Source organism: Drosophila persimilis, unplaced genomic scaffold (genome assembly GCF_003286085.1).
Source record: "Drosophila persimilis strain 14011-0111.01,24,50 unplaced genomic scaffold, DperRS2 tig00000000-arrow-pilon, whole genome shotgun sequence".
In the NCBI taxonomy this organism is placed as follows: domain Eukaryota; kingdom Metazoa; phylum Arthropoda; class Insecta; order Diptera; family Drosophilidae; genus Drosophila; species Drosophila persimilis.
Genome location: NW_020825288.1, coordinates 13,803,507 through 13,824,174, shown reverse-complemented (window position 1 = coordinate 13,824,174; position 20,668 = coordinate 13,803,507). Strand labels below are relative to the sequence as shown.

Below are 20,668 nucleotides of genomic sequence, written 5' to 3'. Positions count from 1 at the left end.
CCAACAATATATATGTATATCCACACCCCAAAACAACAAGAACAACAAAAATAACATATAGAAACTCGATGACGTCAGTATTCAGAGGGGGAGGAATAATTAAAATTAGATATATACCGATATATACTATCTAGTGTCTAGGACTAGGGCTCCACCCACACACAGATTCTAACAAAACACACACACACACACGCGAGATCTATAATAAGCCTAGGATATAGTCGGGTCGAGTTGTGGGGGATGTTTTGGAGGACGTTCACTTACAGGGGCTTTGTGTTAGATTGTACATATAAATCGCATACGAATTATAAATATATACTATATATATCTATGCATAGAAATATTAAAATAAGAATTGAAAACTACTCTTAAGGATACAAAGGATATAACAAATGTATAACCAGATTGTGGTGGAGACGCAACTATTTTATGTAGAGAGCCTCTGCGTATTTATGTTTTCTGTTAACAACTGTCAATACTAACTAATTGATTGATTGGACCACAAATAGTAATCCGCTTCACTCGATATACGGAGTTATACATATGTATGTAGTATATAGAAACCAAGCATCACCCCCTTGAAATTATACAGACAGACACAAACACAAACATTTGTAATTGTAATTTTAATTTGTATATTTATTCATTATATGTATGTTTATGCTAATATTTTTTTTATATGTAAAATCCGAATCCGTGTAAATTGTTTATCCGTACCGTACCGTTTTATTTGTGGCTTGTTCGATTAAAATTATTTTAAATTGTAGTCCTGCTGGGAGGAGCCTCCCGTATATTCTAATAGTTTTAGTCCGCTCTGGTATTTGTCGCGCATATAAATTGTATGTATGTTTAAGCTTGTTGCGGATGGACGGATGGATGGATGGACTGGACGGACGATTGGATCGATCGGATTGGATCAAAAGGAGTCAGTCGGACAGGCAAAAGTTCCATAGCATTTTTTTGGCAGCCATTCAAGACGCGCGCGCACTTTTTGCACGCTGTCGAGGAATTTTATATTTTTATTCCCTAAAGAAAAAAGTTTAATAAACTACAGATTAAAATTCAACCACAAAACACGTAAACGTTCTTTAATCTCAATGGAAAATATAAGTTAGAAAAAGAAACGAGTGTCAACCGTGATTGTCCTCCCGCCTCCAGGCGCGTCGGCGTCGGCATCTGCCGCTTTCGGACTGTTCGATGCGCTGCTTGGCCTCCTTGGCGGCACAGATGGCCTTATAGGCCTCCTTCTTGGTCTTCCCATAGTCGGCGCGGGCATCCCTCAGCTGGCGGAGCAGGACACCCACCCGGTTGTGGGCGGCGTCCAGGAGGGCGGTCTTCTCGGACAGCGACTGCTGCCAGACCATGTTCATCTGGTCGGCGCTCTCCTTGCTCTCCCTGGTCACCTTGAGCGTGTCTAACAGCATCTTCAGCTCGGTCTGCGCCTGCTGGTACTGCTTCATCGCCAGCTGGGTGTTGGCCTCCGCCGCGATCAGCGCCTGGGACTCTTCCTGTACCACCAGTTCGCCCTCGCGCACCTCCGCCTCGAGCTGCTCCACGATCTGGATTTTGCCAGCCAAGACTGCCTCTGCAGCCTTCGCTGCAGACATCGCCTTGTCCGCGTACTCGTGCTTGATCTTGTCCGAGGCCAGCTTCACGGCTGAGGCCATGTCGTCGTTGGCCTTCTTCGCCTCCTTGGCTGCTTGCACGGCAATGCTCGAGGACCGCTGCTTGGCGTTGGTTTTTAGCTGCTTGCGGGTCTTTGGTGTCTGCTGCTGCTCGGCCCGTGGCTGGTTGTCCCTCTGCGGGCTGTCGCCATCGCACCCATCCCCGCCGCTTCTCGAGCTATCCGTTCCGCCAGCATCATACGGCATGAGCCGCTTGCTGCGTCTCCGGAAATGCGAAAAGTCCGTGGCTTCTGCTGTCAAAAAGATGAGTGCAATGATCCAGATTATTAGGAATTCTATTCGCATTCTCGAGCATTTTTTCCACATTCTACTGCCAACTGTCAGTCAGCTGTCAGATCAAAGGCAAAACCTTTCAAATTCTGTCAAATTTCCATTCAGTCTTTGCCAAAGTCCTCAGATCGAGAATCGAAACTAAAACGATGCTCTTTCGAAAGATCATTTGCATGCTCGTAATACTGATCGCCTTCTGCTTCTCCGAGGGCTTCATCCGAAGGCCACGCGGAAAGGTAGGAGCAACCTCCGGGACATCAGGAGCCCACTGATTAATCAGACTTCCTCCTCGCCCCCTCCCGATAGGTGCACAGAAAGCGTCAGATGGCCGAAAGCTATCCCGATCTCGTGTGGCTGGACGAAGGGGGGCAGAAAGGAGTCGGCAGCGAAGCATGTAAGGGTGGTGGGGCGCCTGCGAAGAGCGACTGCGGGCTGGGCAAAGGCGATCCCAAGTCCAAGGCATCCAACATTGCCCAGAAGGCGGCACAAGAGGCAAAGGCGGCCAACGAGGCACAGGGCTCTGCCGCAGAGGCGGCCTCCTTAAAGATCAAGTCCGAGCTGGCCGACAAGGCTGTCCAGTCGGCCCGGGCAGCGGAAGCAGCGCTTGCGGGCAAACAGCAGATCTTGGAGCAATTAGAGGTTGAGCAGCGGGAGGCGGAGGCAGTCGTCAATGAGGTCACGAACTCGCTTCAGAGCACCAATGCGAATGCGGCCGTTGCGAATACCGCTGCTGTCGAAGCCCAGAAGCAGGTGGCGGACCTGAAGACTATGTTGGAGGCGGCATCTGCCAATCTCAACAGTATCGAGGCGGTGTCCAATGGGGCGCAAAGGGAGATGGAGGAGAAAACTCAGCTGCTGGAGGCGGCCAAGAACCGGGTAACAGTGCTCGCCAGACAGTTGCAGGACGCCAGGAAGGACTTTGACTCGACCAAGCAGGCAGCCTACAAAGCAGCCTGTGCCGCCGTCGAGGCCAAGAGGAAGGCCCAGAGGAATCGTCGGATGCTGCGAAAGAGGCAGCGAAAACGACAGGCTCGGGGAAAATCAAAGATAGCCTAGGGACTTTGAGTTGGATTTCGCGTTTATTATGTTTGAATAAATATATTTTGTATTATAATAAACATCTCTGATAAGTCCATAGATCAGCAGGCAAAGCCAGAGCAAAATATTTAAGTTTCAAGACTCGCGCCAAACACACTAGCGCCATAGAGTAGCGGCGGCAAACTACGCCGTTCACCGATAACCGATAAAGATTGCAAATCGCAATCAGATTTAAATTCAAATTCTTAACTGAAAATATCCCTAACAATTCCTAACAGAGAAGTCTGAATAGCATCAGATAGGTAGTTACAAACAAATCGGTTCGAAGCAGCATCAAAGAAGCCTATGCCTCAGACGTTTACAAACGAGCTGAGAGACTTTCATCGGGTCTGAATCGAATAATGCATTACCACAAAGTAGGGATCACCCTCCTTGTCCTGCTGTATGGAATCTCCGGATTGGAGTCCATCTACCTGTACGACGACTCGCCCCAGCTGGATGAATCGGACGGCAGGCAGTTCTCCAATCTGCACATGGATTCGGTCAGTGGCGAGGGCGGGTGCGGGGGCGTGAGCGTGAGCTCGAAAGCGAAACAATGCGGTAACTTTGACAAGGGCAATCCCAAGTCCAAGGCCTCTAACATCGCCCAGAAAGCCGCACAAGATGCCAAGGCGGCTAGCGATGCCCAAATGTCGGCAGCCGAGGCAGCAGCCACCCAGGTGAAGACAGAGCTGGCCGAGAAAGCGGCGCAGTCGGCGCGTGCAGCAGAAGCAGCACTCGCGGGCAAGCAGCAGATGGTCGAGCAATTGGAACAGGAGATGGCCGAGGCGGAGGCAGTCGTCAATGATGTTACGAACTCCCTGCAGAACACCCAGGCTAACTCCAATGCCGCAGCGGCGATGGCCACCGAGTCGCAGAGTCAGGTGGAGTCGTTGAAGCGTTTGCTCGCCGCCGCCACCGCAAATCTGGTAAATATCGAGGGCGTGTCCCAAGGCGCACAGACGGAGCTGTCGGAGAAAACCCAACTGCTGGAGGCGGCCAAGAACCGGGTACAGAATCTTGGTAAGCAGATAGCGGACGCCAAGAAGGACTTTGACGCGACCAAGCAGGCGGCCTACAAAGCGGCCTGTGCCGCCGTGGAGGCCAAAAAGAAAGCGTCGCAGAGGATGCGACGCATGGCCGCCTATCGCCAGTGGCTTATGGAACAGCCGAGAAAGTACGTTCGAGGAGGGGCCAAGATGTAGCAACAGCCGAAAAAGTACGCTCGAGAAGAGGCCAAGATGTAAGGATCACGTGTGCTTCGTAATTTATATATTTTCTAATTTTGTTAAATGAAAATGTAGTGCAGACCTGGGTCTATTCGCTCTCTTTGAACCGGTAGGCAACAATGAGTCTCATTCCATACTTTTAAATTATATACATACACCACTTATAATATATCCGTATAACATTAGTTTTCCATGTGGCTGGGTGCACTTTTCCACATGTTTAAATATAGCGCAATAGGGCAATAGAAACGACTATTCTCTTTCGTTTTTTTGTTTGATCTTTTACGCTAAAACATTGTTTTAGACAAAATCCAATAAAAGCAGGTACTAAAATAAGCCAGTCAAGTAGAAAATAGGTTCATTAATTGAATAAAATGATGTGGGCAGAGCTGTGAATTCTAAATAGCTGGTAAAATTGCACGCAATATCAAAAACGAGGAATATGAAAACTTGAATTCAAATAATTCGTCAGTATATTTACAGTATATTTTGGAATTTGTGACGTAGTTTTGGTATATTTAATCGAAAGGTCCGCGGTCACACTGCTGTTTACCCAACAGCTGTTTATTGTTTTGTTTTTCGTAATTTTGTTGGATTTATGTGTTAAAAGAAATGACAAGACAATGCTGATACGTAGAATCAAGCTACTTAAATGTTTGGGAGCACGCTGCAGCAGCTCGCACTATGTGACGACTCCAATTTTCTATGTAAACGCGGGTGAGTTCTGTGATTTCGTTTCTCCAAAAAGTTGGATAACACTAAAAATGGACCCTGTTTCAGCCCCACACATTGGCCACCTGTACTCGGCGGTGATAGCCGATGCCCACTGTCGATATCAGAGGCTTCGGTATCCTACCGCTGATGTCCGCCTGTGCACCGGTACAGACGAACATGGAACCAAGATCCAGCAGGCGGCAGCCAACCACAAGGTGCCTGTCGATCAGTACTGCCAGGAGATATCATCTCGCTACCGCGAGGTCTTCCAGGCGGCGCACATACATAATGATGACTTCATACGGACCACGGAGGAGCGACACAAGCAGGCTGTGGCTCAGTTCTGGGTAGGATATGGGATACTGGAGATTCCTGGTACATTTTAATGACGATTTTTGATTCACAGCGCACTCTGCACTCCCGGGGACACATCTACTCGGCTGCTTACAGCGGCTGGTACTGTGTGTCCGATGAGGTATTCCTCACCGACTCTCAACTGCGTCTGGACGAGGCCAGTGGCACGCGATACTCCCTAGAGTCGGGCCATCCCGTGGAGTGGACGGAGGAGACCAACTACATGTTCCGTCTGTCGCAGTTCCAGGACGATGTCCGGCACTGGGTCAAGCAGGAGGCGCGCATACGACCAGCCAAGTTCGAGAAGATTCTGTTGGACACGCTCAGCGAACCGCTGCCGGATGTGTCCGTGTCGCGGCCCTCGAACCGCGTCCACTGGGCCATACCGGTGCCGGGTGATGCCTCGCAAACGGTATACGTATGGCTGGATGCGCTGGTCAACTATCTTAGCTCCTTGGGATATCCCAATGAGGAGGTAAGATCAAGCTTGAAGACTGTTGTGATAATCAACTGATTGCGATTGATTTTTTCCCACTGCAGTTTCTGGATCACTGGCCGCCGGCCCAGCAGGTGATTGGCAAGGACATCCTTAAGTTCCATGGCATTTATTGGCCCGCATTCCTCCTGGCCGCTGGCCTCCAGCCGCCACAGCAGCTGTACGTCCACTCGCACTGGACGGTCGACGGTCAGAAGATGTCCAAGAGCAAGCACAACGTGGTGGATCCCGTGCAGGCCGCCCAGCAGTACACCATGGAGGGCCTGCGCTACTTTCTGCTGCGCGAGGGCGTGGCCCACAGCGATGGCAGTGAGTGACGCTATCAAGCAAGCTACCAACTAAGTTCAGCCCGACAGCAAACCGCGAAATCCTTTTGATGTCTGTGGCTTGTTCACTTTGCGGCTTGCCATTCAGAAACCTCTCCCTAAGGGTGGTTCCTTGGGAGGGAGATATGGCCTGCGGTTATTCAAATAGTTTTTCCATCAAATCATCAGCAAAAACTGTTTGGGGTTGTCTTGAGGTTGAGGTGTCCTGCGCCCGTGTGTATGCATATGTGAGTGACCATCTGTCGTCGTTCCGGTTACCTTTGCTTTAATTTGCATTTCAATTTTATGCCCGACTCCCCACAAACTAAAGGGAAAAGTTTTTCGGTCTGGCAGGACCTGCTGCCAAAACTGACTTTTGTTTATTTGCCTTGGAAGTTTCTCGTATCCCGGGAATCTCGTATCAGTGATTTACATAGGAGTAGGAAACGGAAACCCACCCCAGAAGCAGGACTCTCAGTTTCGTAGGGGCTCTGGCAATTGTCTGACGGATATGATTAGATCTGCCATCAATCAGGTTCCGGGAATAGCAGTTCGGGGTTCTGGCTTCCATTCAGAGCTCTTTCGAAAGCAATTAACACACTTCGATGCCCAGAGACTGATTTGTGGGGTGCCAACCTTGATTTCGATGCTTTTTGATTGATTCCCCTTCTCTCACTTCTTTTTTTGGCTTTCAATTTGCATAACTTTCTATAGCCCCGCCCTCTGGTTTCTGTCTGCCAGGTCTTTAAACTTAATTTTCAATTATTGCTGGCTGGCTTTGCTTTTTCGGTGAATTTCCCAGACAGGCAGCAGATTTCCACATTTTCCTTTATTCAATTTGCGCTTGTTAATGATTTTTGTTGTTTTTTTGTGTGTTTTATGGCCCGCTGTTTTGCGGCTAATTTAATTGCATTTTTATTGCATTTGGCCTGCAAATTAAAATACAAAAAAAAAACGACAGTGTGCTGCCAGGAACTGCTGCAGTGCGACAGCGACGGGCCGCTTGATTAAATTACGAAAGTTTCGGGCCCGTATTTTGCATATTTTTGGGGCCCATAAATGATTTGTGACAGGTACATTTTGGTTTAATTCAAGCAGATGGCTGTCCATTAGGTGCGTTTCCCAATCAGAAGGTTTGCTCGTAATTCGATTTGTGGCCTTTAGCTTTCGGGGGGAGAGGTGCGGTGCGGCTGCATCTGCATTGCATTTCATAACGCGTTTGGACAACATCCTTAACCGCTCAGCTCAACTTTTCATTAGCAACAACGGGCGGAACTTGGGCAGCGTGCATGGAAATTGCATTTAGAATCTGATGCAACAACAGCTGCGGGTACAGGACCAAAGTCCAAAGAGCTGCTGAAGGACCTGCGTCATCTGTCTAGATAGCAAAAAAGTTTCACAGGAAATGCAAATAAGTGGAGGAGGCAGCCCTCTGGCAAAGGCAACTGTACGCTGATGCAATCAGCTTCCTCGGGGCGTTACTCAATTTATAAATTTGAATACTTAAGCTTGTCGCTGGAGAATGCTGTTCCTTGAAGTCCTGCGGCGCCTCCTCTTGGACTGAATGGAGCTGAAGGTCGGGCAAGTTTGGTCACAGCGCGAAACGAATTCTTCGAATCTATCAGAAGTCTATTATTATTATGGGTCTCCCTGTACCCGTTTTTGCTAGCCTCGAGGGCAAGTATTCTTCGTTTTTCGCTTCCATTTGTGTGGAACATCAGTACAAGGAGCCATTCATCTTAGCATCTTAGCCATTCCTCTATTCTGCTCCACCTCTAATCCTTAACTAATTCTGTTAGAGTGTCGACAAGAAATTAGTGCCTGGCACCTATACTATGGCCTATACTCGTACGACCTGTGTTCACCGGCAAATTTGCATGACACCTCCGACTGGCTGTCTCCGATTGCAGCAAGGCTGGTTAAATATTTGATGGGAAAGTGTTGCCAGGCACACTCATTTATTCCCCACCCCCTGTTCCCGCCGGCCCTGTCGCCTGCTCTCCAGTTAAAGCCAAAGTTTGCTGGAAAAATATATAAGGGAAGAAAAGCGGTGAAAATTGTGTCAAAGTTCTGCAGGGCAAATGGCACAAAGTGGAGCAGCAATGGTAAAGCGACAAGTTATTCAGGTTATTTAAGGTGCAGCCAGGAGGCAACCGAGAACCGGCAGCCGGCAACATCTAGAGTGCAGCTCGTGGGGCACGTAAAAAAGTATTATTTATATTTGGACTAGGAAGTGCAGCAGCATTTGTCTGTGGCCGGTCGGGCCTCTTTCCCTGTCACGTGTTCCCGTGCTACCGTGTTCCATGTGCAGGATGCTTGAAGTTTTGTTGCAAGTGTTGTGTTGTACATGTGTCCCGGTTTCCCCCACCGCCTACCAGTTTGTTGCACATGCCAGGAACTTTTGCTTTTTTGCAATTTGTAGCTGCTCACGTAAGCAGTTAAGAGTTGGCAGGACTTAAGCGCCACCGAGGGAGGTCTCGGACAGGAAATGCCACATACAATATACAGCACGTGTTGCGGAGCCTTTTCCGAACAATTCCATTAGAAAGCAATACTCGATTGAGATGCGAGGGAGTGTGGAGCTAGAGGGGTGCCAGCTGCTAATAAACTTTGATGCATTTTTCCATTTTCAATGGATTTACAGCCAACGGCAGCCAAACGGCTGGCAAGGCATCAAAATTCAATGCATTCAAAATGAAAAGCTAGCCCCTGCCATCCAATCGCTTCAGTTAACTGAAAATGAAAGGCTACGACTACACATACATTTTGAAAGGAGTTCAGTGCCTGTCGGAGAGTGCCAAAGACGCAAAGGATATCCTATTTTAAATAAGAATCATATGCAGAAGTGTTTCCGTATGAAAGAGGTATTCTCCAATCGGTAGGTATTTGAAAAATATCTTTTAAAGACTAAGAAATCATCTTAAAGTACCCTGAACGATCTCTTCGTACCAGAGGTATTCTTATGCCTCATACATACGTCTCTTAATCCTCCCTCTGTACATGCTGCCTTGACATGAATTTGATTCCAGAAACTACAGTCTACATTCGAGTCGTCTATGCAGGTGGAACTCAACCCGACGACGCCCATTCACTCGAATTCAGCTGACTTTTGCCTGCTTCAGGTGGTAAAACTTTGTTCTTTGTGTCCCCCATTTTGGTCCTTGTTGCGCAACAATTGCATTAATGATGGAGGCAACAGTTTTGGCAGTTTCTGTTTACCCCAGAGAAAACAAAACTCCATTGCGACGTGTCTGAAACAGTAGCTGAGGATTGAAAGTTCATAGAACTCCTAATGAAATCCCCCAAAAATAAATTGTGTTTATGGAAGCTTCGGTTACGGGCAAGTTTTAATTTCATCGAAAAACCGCCAATCAAAATTGTCAGAAATTCGAAACAGGCATAATTGTTTGCCAGCAGCAATTAGCCGATTATTGTCTCCGTACGAGGCAATTTTAATTACCAAATGGCTACAGAGGCAGCTGCAGCTGCATTTTGTGGCCCCGTTTATCGATGGCTGGAGCTATCATCAAATCCGAAATTGTTGGCGCATTTTCGGTTTGGAATTTCATTTTCATAGGTAGAAATTTTAATTAACTTGCCGCAGATGAATGGCCCTGGCAGGAATTTCAATGATTTTCGGTTGCCATTTGCCCTGTTGCATCTCTCCATAGTCCAGTATACTTGAAGCAGAAGGTTATTACTTTTTGGTTTTCTAGCCAAGTATCCTTGAAGCAAAAGGGTTATCCATGTGTAATAAATTTCATATTCCCTTGAAGCAAAATACTGCAAATACTCAGAACACAGGACATTCAATATCGGGTGCTGTTTGATTAAATACGAGCAAATAAAGCGTCCCTTAGGGCACCATCATCGTGTTATACCAGCAAAACACTCGCCATATCCCTTTACACGCTCCTTCATTCAACTCAGTTTCCCCGGAACCAAGAACCAGCTAAGATTTTGCAACTATTAGCGAAGCTTACACCCTTTCATGCTCAGCTTCTCACCCACAAAGCCACCTGCAACATTTTGTAGCAGATTTAGCGGGAAATAAGCAAAAAGGGAAAGTCTTTTCCAGCAGGCTGCTGATGTTGTTGTTAAGTTATTCGGATTTTATCTCCACGGCGGACAGCGAGGGCAGCAGTCTTTGACCGGAGTCTCTCTGGTGGGTTGTCTGTTTCCGCTGTCCTAATCCCCCTAATGGGCGAATTTGTAAGCATTTCGTGTGGAAGTTAAACGGAAGATGAAAATATCACTCATACGACCAGGGCTCCGCTTTGAGTAGGGTTTTCTTTTTCTTTTGGGTCAACAACAGTGATAATGCGAAGAGATCTGATTCCGTTGGGTATCCATTCAGCGACAGCAGAAAGCAGTTCCTGACAAGTATTTTCTCATGGCTTCTGGCTCTCCTTTCAGACTACAGCCACGTGAAGGCCCTGCGCATCCTCAACTCGGAGATGGCGGACACTCTGGGCAATCTGTTATCACGTGCCTGTGCCAAGTCGCTGAATCCCCGCCAAGTCTATCCCCAGCCGCATGTCGAGCACTTGGCGGATCTGCTCCGGAGCGTGGATGCGGCCAAGCGTCTGCGGGACTCGCTGCTACAGCTGTCAGGTAAACCAAGACAGCTTCCTTGTCATTTTAATATTTAAGCAGCCCCCATCCTCGAGCTGAAGTTGCTGCTGAAGTGTGCCCGCCTCGAGATGCTTTATAATATGCATTTGCATCCGCATCTGCTTGGGGCTCTTCCGGCCAATCACTAGGCAGCAAGTGCACTCGAGAGTGTGGCCAAGCCATCCAAAGAGCTTGAGAGCTCAAAGTGAAGCCATCATTTTGTATATTGTATTCTGTATTCCGTATTCTGTCCGCTTTTGCAGAGCGATGCGAGGCGCATTATGAGTGCAATCACTTCCACTTGGTGGCCGACACGACTATGGCTGCTCTGCATGCGGCCAACAATTTCTTTGAGAGTGCCAGGCCCTGGGAGCTAAAGACTGGTAACGAAGGCGCCAACGAGCCACGACTGGCTACCATAATCGCCATGACAATGGATGCGCTGCGGCTCTGCGGCATTGTGCTCCAGCCCATAATTCCTCAGCTGGCCACGCGGCTGCTCGATAAGCTCAGCGTGCCCGCGTCCCAGCGCGGCTGGGATTGTTTGAACGAGAACTTTGCCAGGGACTCCATCAGCAGAAGCAGCAGCAGCAGCAGCAGGAGGAGTCATGACTTGGATGGGCAGAGCAGTGCGATGCTTTTCCAGCGCATTATGGAGGAAAAGGATAAGGCAGTCCAGCAGAAACCGCAACCGCAGCCGCAGCCAGCCAAGCGAAGCAAATCGAAGAAGGAGCGCCTCAAGGCGGCCGCGGCCGCGACAACGATAACGACAACGTCTTAAAGTAGCCGTAATAAACCTAGTCCCAGAGTCAACCCACAAACCACTTGCCTTGCCGTATTTATTCATAGCCCAGTGTCTAATAAGTGCCCAAGTGGCCACAAATCACAATTCCGTTCGGCTCGGGGACTCTTCCAGCGAGTCTGATGCGAGTCTCATTAAAATCCACTTAATTATGTGCAGGAAGGAACCCAGTCCCGTCAGCAGCCTCTCACGCCGACTCATATTCGTTGGTTCCGTAATTTATTACGCGCAATTGAAGTCAGGCTCAGGTGCCATACCCGCCGCCAGGATGGGACATAATTTATAGCCAGCAATTGGCATCCAAACTTCTTGCTCAAGTTTGGGGCCAAAGTTTATTTGTTAATTTATTTTAATTTCCTCAGAAAAAGCCGAAATGGAAAAAGCCCAGGCCCCGCCGAAGTGTAATCAAAATAAATGGCCATGTTGCTCTCAATCTAAGTGGAAATGCATGTTGCGAGGGGCGGTCGGAGCAGCAGTGGCAGGACCAAGTGCAACCATTAGAGACAAGTGCTGGCCCTGGCCCAGACAAAGCTGATTAGATTACTTGTAAGCCAATGGCCGGCCGACTTAAGATATTCTTTGCTCTCTTTTGAGCTCGAGAAAAGCGCGAAAGCTTTCCACTAGCGCAATAAGAAATGGTTTAATTAGGATTTGCTCGAGGGAGAGGGAGAGCTTGCCAACTGCACCATCAATCAAGTCTCAGCAACAGAAGTCAAAAGTTGTTGCCTTTACTTTCTTCTCGTCGTAGTACAAAGTGCACTTGATTGCGCGTTAATGGTTGATGTGCCACTCGCCATCAGGTGCAGGTAGACCACAATTTACCTGGATGCTCGCATAGACCGACCACAGCTTTACTTCATCCGGAGAGAACTTCTCCGCTCCTACACTCCTGCCAGATCATCTCTCATGGAGAGCCTGGCAATTAGCCAGCCAAAATGTGCGGGCTTTGGGCACAGTTAACTTGCAATTTGCTGTGCGGCCTGCAGTAGAGTCCATGATGATGTTGCCCATGTTGATGCAGACACTTTAGTGTTTGCCTGAATAGCATTTCGGAAACTGACAGACTAAAGGCCATCGTTTAATTTTTGTGCTGCATTTTGAAGGCCAGAGAGACCAATCAAGGCAGGGGGAAATTTAATTTGAGAGAAAATTTGGTAGACAGCATCAAAAGGAAAACCCAACAATGGCCAAGGTATCAAATGTACTGGCTTACTCTGGCAGAATATTTGCTTACATATGTGTAGAATATATGCATGTGCAATCTGTTGATAGAACAATTGGGGACTTGCCACTCCCCTGAACCAGTTGTACTCAAACAAGTACAGAAGAAAACAAAATTAATTGGAATCAAACTTTACAACAAGGATGCTTTCAATAGCAAGAATAATGAGAGTAAACTTAAGCCTAAACATCCCTCAAACCTTCAAGAAAATATGTATCAGAATACATACCAAACTTCGTTAAACAAATACAAAAGAAGTCCCAAACAATAGGGGAGAGTCAAGACCAAGTGCAGCTGAAGTTCTGATCAGGTTAGTGGTGGCCTTCGATCTGTTGCTGCGTGGAATTTAATATAGGACCTGTGGCAAATAAAATTTATATGGAAAGCAAATTAAGTTGACGTTAATGAGACACAGAACAGAACGGAACGGAGCCGAGTAGTGCGGGGAAAATAAACAAGCGCATTAAAATGCTCGACTTGTAAAAAGTTGTTAAGTTAGCAATGCAAAATGAAATTATGCAGGTCTTCCAGCCAGGCTCGTTCCTTCCTTAGGACGGGATGCACAGCCGGGAGCAGGTAATAAGGTTAATGATCAGTTTAAATGCTGCTTAAACTTGAAGGAAAACCTTAAGTGGCAGTGGAGGATGCTGCCCGGCCCGTCGATGTTGCGGTGGCAGGGATAACGCTGTTGCACTTTGATTAATTACAAAGTTGCTCGATGGATAGCCTTGGCGCCCCTTTGTCCGCGAAAGGGCCCCACCGTACACTGCCAATGCATAATTTAATTTTCCCGCAGCCACGTGGCGAATGCGCAATATTGTAAATGAATTAGCCCCTGTCCGGGGCTTGGATACCCAGCCCCGCACAACAAGCTTCACCTTGTCGCCAGGGTTTGCAACCAAATTGATTTGGCCAGGCAGCTTCCTCATGCCTGAGAATACTCCTTGGCAATACTACTGGCCATATTTCTAAAACTACGAGTCTCTCAAGAAGCACGAGGAGCATGGATGAGCAGCAGGAACCCGGGGCGATTGTGTGGAGGCAACCATTCGAGAGCAGCGCAGTGTTGATTGCTCGGAGCCATACGATTCTCTGGACCACTTTAATATTCCAGAGGAGTAGTGCCCCCTGATTAAACCCTCGCGTGCTGCAGCTGTGGCAAGTCCCAAGTCCTAAGAAGATGATATACGAGTATAAGCTTCATTTGATGTTACATGTATATCAAATATCAAATGCATGCCAGGGCAGAGTTTGCTAATCGGATTTCCTGTGAATTTATGCAAATTCAAAGGCGAAATAATGCCAGTAAATGCATTAATGTTGGCAATTGTACAAATTCCGTTTAACTAATTCATTAAGTCAACCCAAAAGTGCTTAATGAATCATCTCTAACCCGGCACAACCAAAGCTGCAGCAAGAGCAGCCACCAACAAATGTTGTAATTCCCCCAATCATAGCAATTAAATATGAAAATTAAATTGAGCAAATATACAGCACTTGTTCTTGATTTCATTTCCACAAAGTTTGGTCGCATATGGATATGTGTATGTACATATATAGCACGTTATGTTTGTGTCGTTGCACTCTCAGAATATTGAAAGCTTTCTCAGAATCTTTGCACCATTTCACTTTGCAATAATTTGGCGGAAATGAAACTGGGAACATGGCTTCTACATTACTGGGAAATATGTTAAGTATACGGACCCTTAACCCGCATTAGTGGATGCCATGCTGCTTCACATAATCTGTAATTAAATTGCACTAAAAAATTCCCACCAAATTCGTAATCCTTTAACACAGACCCACTCACACACACAGTGACGTGGAGGAGGACGGACTCCAACTATGTGAGTCGTTATCCCTTTTAATGAATTTTTTGCTGGACTCTGGGACCGGCTTCGAGTCCGGGTCCGGCCTCTGCTTTTCATTTTGCCGGGGCAGCAAAAGTTTATTTTGCTTTAACCCTCCCTTTCCCGAACCGAACCTTTTTTGCGCCAAAGTAAATATTTTACTATGCCACTATTTAAAGCATACTTTCAAGCGGCAGTCCGCACAGCTGGAAAACCACAGCAGCTGCAGGCGGTGTGGCAGTGTGGCACTGGCAACAGAGCGGCAAGCAGAAAGCAGCGCAGAACAGCACAGCACAGCACGGAGAAAGCAGCAAGCAGAGCTCCTTTGAAGCAACAGCCTGGCCGCCATTTTATTTTTGCAATATTTTTCAGGTCAAAATGTCGTAGAACTTTTATTAACTTCATGCCAAAACATGGCATCCATTCCCCCTTCGACGAGTATACGTCGTTCGGGGCTCTGTTTGCATTTTTGTTTGTGCTTGTATCTAAACATTAAAAGTAGCTTAGAGCTGCTGTCGGTCGTTGGCCATAAGTGTTTGGCCCTCAAGTGGATAAGTTATATTGGCCCAGTCAACACCCGAATGCGCTTCAAGAGGGAAATATCTTTGCATACAGGGAACTAGACCAGGGTCCCTGGATGCCTCCTTGGTCAGTCAAGTGTGGTGGTGGAGAGACTTAATTTGGCCTGTTTTATGGCCTGGAAGTGGGACTGATTTTAAAGTTTTCTCCTCTGGCCGAGTAGCACACATCCTTGGGCCACCGAGGACCTCTAATTTGGGATTCCCTTTCACTTTCCTGTGCAAAGTTTTCCCTCAAGTTTTGTGTACTTTTGCTAGACTTTTCGCAGCGTAATGAGCATAAGAATGCCCTGTGATGATGACGTTGATAGGTAGGACAAATTAATTTGCTGCACTTTTCCATGGCAATGCAGAATTTATGCGAAGGAAAAGCGCCAGACAAAGTGAAAATGAAAAATGTAATTTGAGCCAAGACAAAGGCGACGACAGGCAACAAATGGGAACAGGAAAATTAAATGCACCTTCAAAAAAGTCTCTTCGTGCTTCAGTGTATCTGTATCTTTGTGTGCCTGCCTGTCTGCCGTTGCATGCAAATATTTGACAGCAAGTTAAATGGCGTCGCAGTAAAACTTTTCTGCCGTTTCCGGCGCCTGGTAAGTGTCCTACAATCGGCGTTGCTAATGTTGTTTGCCCCCTCATAACGGCTCCCATAATCGGTGCCCTCAACATCAACAGAGAAGGAAGGCAGTAGTCCCCTGGGGAGGACAGGACCAGGACCCGTTCTCGAGAGTAAGTAAGCCGCTTGTAATTTTCACACTGGGACACCAGCAACGCCTTGGGCTGGCACTGGCTCCAGCTCCTCTTCAGGATGCTTCTGTTCCTGCACACCAATCACCATGCATATTAATGACTTTGAGCCCTGCCCTGCCAGAGAACTCGTTCGTCATGCGGCCCATTTGACTTGCAAAACGATGAAATGAATCAACGATACTTGCAATTTCCGCGACGACTCCTTTCGCGAGTGCTCCCCGGAATGCGGGAAATGAATCAGGAGGAGCAATGACAGCGGAAGTGGATGCAGCAGCGGCTTACACATGAAGCACTCAAAGAGCTCAACGAAGGGGGCACAATGACAGCCACACAAAAGGCATCTCGAAGTGGATGGCGGCGGCAAGATATCCCCTTTGATTTACCAATCGAAGGAAGTACGAGATGAGGTACTTACTGCGGAAGCGAGAGGAAGTGTCCAGTAGGGCAAAGAATGGATGAAAAACATCTCCGCGCATTCCCGGAATCAAGACGTACTCCGGGAATATGAGCCAAAAAGTACTCTAAGTTTCTTAAGCTTTCCTAATTTATAATTGATGACGCGTTGCCATAACACACCTCCATCCCTCAGAAGACTGCACTCTCCCAGAGAAATCATTATCCGATGGCATTTTCATGCATTGGCCACTAATGACAGCCGCTCAGTGTTTCTGTCGAAAGGAAGCCAATTAAAAATGAAACACACAATGATAAAGATTACATTTCTGTGACAATAAATCCACTTGACTTACTTCGCATATGCTCTGAAGGATCTGGAGTCTGCGGGAACAGTGGGTCAGAGCAGACTCTCGAAATAAAGGAATTGGCCCCCTCCCGCCACTGCCACATGTTGAGCGGCTTTAAATGTTTTATTTTTCGTTTGTTTGTCTCTGATTTCTTTTTGGCTTTCAGATGAAATAAGGGACGGAGCACAGGGCCGGAAATGAAATAAAAAAAAGCAACAGCCAGACATTTTGTAGCTACAAAAAACGGAGATGAAATAAGACAACTAAATAAAAATAAAATCAAATACGTGCGGGGGCGTTGCGAGCATAAATCTCATCAATCAAATGGAATTGTGCGCATAAAGTTATCGGCTCAACTTACAGCAGATAATTCCACCCGACCCACTGTCCCACCGGATCCCCCTTTGGCCCGTAGCCTCGTCTCCGTCTGTTGGGGCAATTTGAGTTTATTGTTTCAATCTGTTAAGGCAACCCCAGGGTCTGGGGTGAAGTGGAGGTGGAGTGCTCGTAGCACTGAACAGGGGAGAGCTGCAGCTGTCCTCGACTTGGCTGCTTTTAGCACTCAAATAGATGCACTGGGAGAAATAAATGAAGGGCTTCAAAAGGCCATAGAGAATGATCCACTAAAGGGTTATAGTTAATACTTTGTATTTATATTTTATCGCAAGCAAGCGCTATTCCCTCTTGTGGTATGTATTACATACATATCTCATTGAAAACATAATCCAAAATGTCAAAAAAATACTGAAAATTATATATTTTTCTTAATGTATATTTTCCTATGCCGCATTAAACACAAATCGAGCCTGGGCCCGCGGGCCAGTTTTGATTGCGTGTCCTCGTCCCGGTCCTGGACATTGTATTCTGCTCTCAGTCTTGGTACTGCTTCTGCTCCTGGCCATGGTTCTGCTTTTGGTTCTGGTTAGTTTTTGAGCTTTGTTTGTTTTTCCTTTCCTTTCCTTCCACACTCTGCGGCTGCTACTGCCGCTGTCGCTGCCGCTGTCGCTGCCGCTGTCGCTGCCGCTGCTGCTGCTGTTGTTGTTGCTCTTGTTGTTGTGGGGCTTTCCCTGGAAATCCGATTTATTTGCATTCGCTCTGAGTGCCTGCCCATCGCTCGTCTATTTCCGCATTTTGTTTGTATTTCTGTATGTTTTTGTTTTGTGGTTTTTTCCTGGTCGATCCTTGCGGCTCGTCCTTTATTAAAGGTGCAAGTTTAAAGTTCCAGTCGAAGGAGCAGCAGCAGTGGCTTTGGCCTTTAAGTGGGCCTAATTAAGTTGCCTAATTATTTATGGTTGAAACTGACTTCGGGGCACTTTCGCGACCAGGATGCACAAACAATGTCAAGCAAACAGTTGGCCCGTTTCATGGCCGCCCCCGGCCATATTGATTAGGTGCGTAAATATGGCCAAGATGGCGGCTGATATACCGCTTGTCGTGTTTGTGTCAAGTGCGCCTCGACGCTGATGGGGCCTAATGGCTTGTGCCGCACAGTGTACAGTGGCGCAGGCTCAAAGGAATGTTCAGGAACTATTAATAATCATTTAATTTGAGGTACGAATCAGTAATGGGTGGGGAAGACATTCTGAGGCAGATTTTCTGCCAGTCTTTCGTTATTTGAATATGTTAGGGTAATCGATAAACTTTTCTTAGTTTAATTTGTTTAATCTTTACAAAAGAATAACCCACAAATTGTTTATTCGATTCTAAGTATGTACATATATTCTTATCATTGCTAAACTTTTCTTTTTCTACATTAAGAGGATTTACGATTATATGGTGTCGAAAATATCCATAAACATCCATGAGTAGGTAATACAATTTGCTCGAGCTAATACTTAACTTAACTTTAATCTGTTGAAATGCTCTACGTACATATATGCTAATCCAATCGCTAAACTTTCTCCTGATGAATGGTAACTGTTTTTCTGAAACTTTCATTAATTGGCCTTAACAACTTTCTGAAGCGTAAAGTAGCTTTATTGTAATTCAATTTACCTTTGGAAAAACTAAAGAAATAAATTTAAACTTTTTTTGCATGCTTTCCCATTTGATTGGCAGAAAAGTATGCTCCAAATGATTGTGCAACAAAAGTTTGCCTTATATTTACCTAATATCCACTGTGCCAGATTTAAAAAATCGCCAAAACTTACAAGCAAAAAATTATAGAAATAAGACGAGATTGGGCGTCGCACGTCAAGTGCATTTTCAGCTAAAAGCAACCGCAGCGAGGATTTCCCAGGAAAATGTGAAGTTTTTCGCGCTGCGCTGTTGGTTGGTAATAAAACGTTTAACGCTGCTAACAGGCAGACCAGACGGAGGGGTGGGCAGGGGGGAAAAGTGAAAGGGGAATAGCCCGGCAAACTTTGTTGTTATTGTTGCTGTCGATATTTGAAAAGTTGCTGGCCAATTTCCTTCAAGGACGTGGAGTAACTGAATTTTGCCGTAATTAACTGAAACGTTTGCATTTTAATAGACTTTGCATAAATTGTGCGTTAAGTTCGAAACAAAACAGTGATGGGGCATGGAAAAGGCAACATTATGAATAAAGTTTCTTCAACTGAACAACTTGTGCCATAATCGATATGTTGAGCTGTGAAGGCATACGCCACATCAAGTATACGCAATGTACCTAGAGAGAGAGAGAGAAAGAGAGGTGGTGGTGTGGGTTTGTGTTCAGCAAAGCATGACTAATGACAACTTTGGTCAGACGTGTACATGCCATGCCAGCAGTACGGGGGTATATATCATTTCGTTTAGCAAATAACAAATATCAAAGCCAGAGCAGGAACAACATGGAGAGATGGCGACGAGAGACAGAGAAATAAAGATAAATAGTGTTTGGAAATGGTCTCCATGTTTCACTTTGCAGATGGAACAAAAATTGTAGCACACTCGAGAGAAGAGCGACGTAGCTCATAGGAGCATTCAAGTTTATTCAACAGAAGGTAAGGCAGTCCCAGAGAACGTACGGCCCAGATCAGATGCTTCCCTACACAGTTGCAGCATATGGGTGAAGGCGGTACAGCTTTACCTTCTATCGAATATACCTTGGAAGCATCTATCTCTAGTCGCCACTCTGTCTTTCTTCTTCTCTATCTCTATCTCTCTCCGTTTCTCTGTGGCTTCTCCTTCTCTGAGCGAGTGGCACAACGAGCGCATTTGCAACATTTATTGAGTCGTTGAACGAGTTGAATGAGTTTGGGTTTTTATTTTTAAACGCTGGCTGCTGATGGAAACCTCCAGAGCACCCGGACATAGCTAGAGGGGGGATATACGGGTTAAATATTGATTTACGACCACACACACGCACATACAGTGTGTGGGAGCAGAAAGAGAGAGCACATACTTGGACCCTGGGCGACCGAAAAACAATGCTGCAAACTGGAATTTGTTTTTCAAATTATGTCCAGGCGGGAATTTCTATTTAAATATGCAATATGTAGAGATATATATGTATATACTATAATATCCCAAGGGGCATGAAAGAGTTTGAGGATGAAAAATGAAAACTGAGGCTCATCTGCAGTGGGGTGATAATGGGAATGTTTGGTCCTGTTCCAAGCTTAGCCCCAATGTGTTCCGGGGCTGGCCAAATTCCATTCAAAACTTCAACATTTTCAAACAGTGAGTGCTGCTCCCCTGCAGGCTAGCACCATCAAAGCACCAAAGCAGTCAAGCGCATGTTTATGAGGCTCATTAAGAGAGGTTCTGCCCGGTTGGCCAGGTCTGGCTCCGAATCTGGGGCCAGATGAAGCACAAAAGGAAGCTGAGTGAGTTTCGATTTGGATGGCATACATTACGAGTAGATGGCTGTGGCTTTAAGCGAAAATTGAATGTCAAGTGCAGGGCGGAAAGAGAATGCCTGCAAGCATGCAAGATGCTCGAGTCTGAAGACAAGACCTCGACCAAGAAGGAAACGATGCGCGTCGATGCCAGGAGTCTAGGGGCAGACAAAATGCGCAAATTGGTTTCACTTGGT

General features: G+C 46.5%; 4 protein-coding genes across 4 annotated transcripts; 3 read left to right on the top strand and 1 right to left on the bottom strand.

Moving 5' to 3' along the window:
- Positions 1–1,120: 1,120 nt before the first annotated feature.
- LOC6587372 lies at positions 1,121–1,957 on the bottom strand. The gene has a single exon (XM_026995453.1). The coding sequence runs from the start codon at positions 1,869–1,871 to the stop codon at positions 1,131–1,133; it is 741 nt and encodes a 246-aa protein (XP_026851254.1). The 5' UTR covers positions 1,872–1,957; the 3' UTR covers positions 1,121–1,130.
- A 154-nt stretch (positions 1,958–2,111) lies between these two features.
- LOC6587225 (uncharacterized protein CG45076) lies at positions 2,112–3,027 on the top strand. Its single transcript, XM_002013600.2, has 2 exons — positions 2,112–2,191; positions 2,262–3,027. Exons 1-2 carry the CDS (start codon positions 2,129–2,131, stop codon positions 3,009–3,011), a joined length of 813 nt encoding a protein of 270 aa, XP_002013636.2. The 5' UTR covers positions 2,112–2,128; the 3' UTR covers positions 3,012–3,027.
- Positions 3,028–3,364: 337 nt separating this feature from the next.
- LOC6588656 lies at positions 3,365–4,413 on the top strand. Its single transcript, XM_002013599.2, has one exon. The coding sequence runs from the start codon at positions 3,395–3,397 to the stop codon at positions 4,235–4,237; it is 843 nt and encodes a 280-aa protein (XP_002013635.1). The 5' UTR covers positions 3,365–3,394; the 3' UTR covers positions 4,238–4,413.
- Positions 4,414–4,853: 440 nt separating this feature from the next.
- On the top strand, positions 4,854–11,565 carry LOC6588665 (methionine--tRNA ligase, mitochondrial). Its single transcript, XM_002013598.2, has 6 exons — positions 4,854–4,978; positions 5,042–5,322; positions 5,382–5,804; positions 5,870–6,134; positions 10,547–10,744; positions 11,008–11,565. Exons 1-6 carry the CDS (start codon positions 4,885–4,887, stop codon positions 11,523–11,525), a joined length of 1,779 nt encoding a protein of 592 aa, XP_002013634.1. The 5' UTR covers positions 4,854–4,884; the 3' UTR covers positions 11,526–11,565.
- The last annotated feature ends 9,103 nt before the right edge of the window (positions 11,566–20,668 follow it).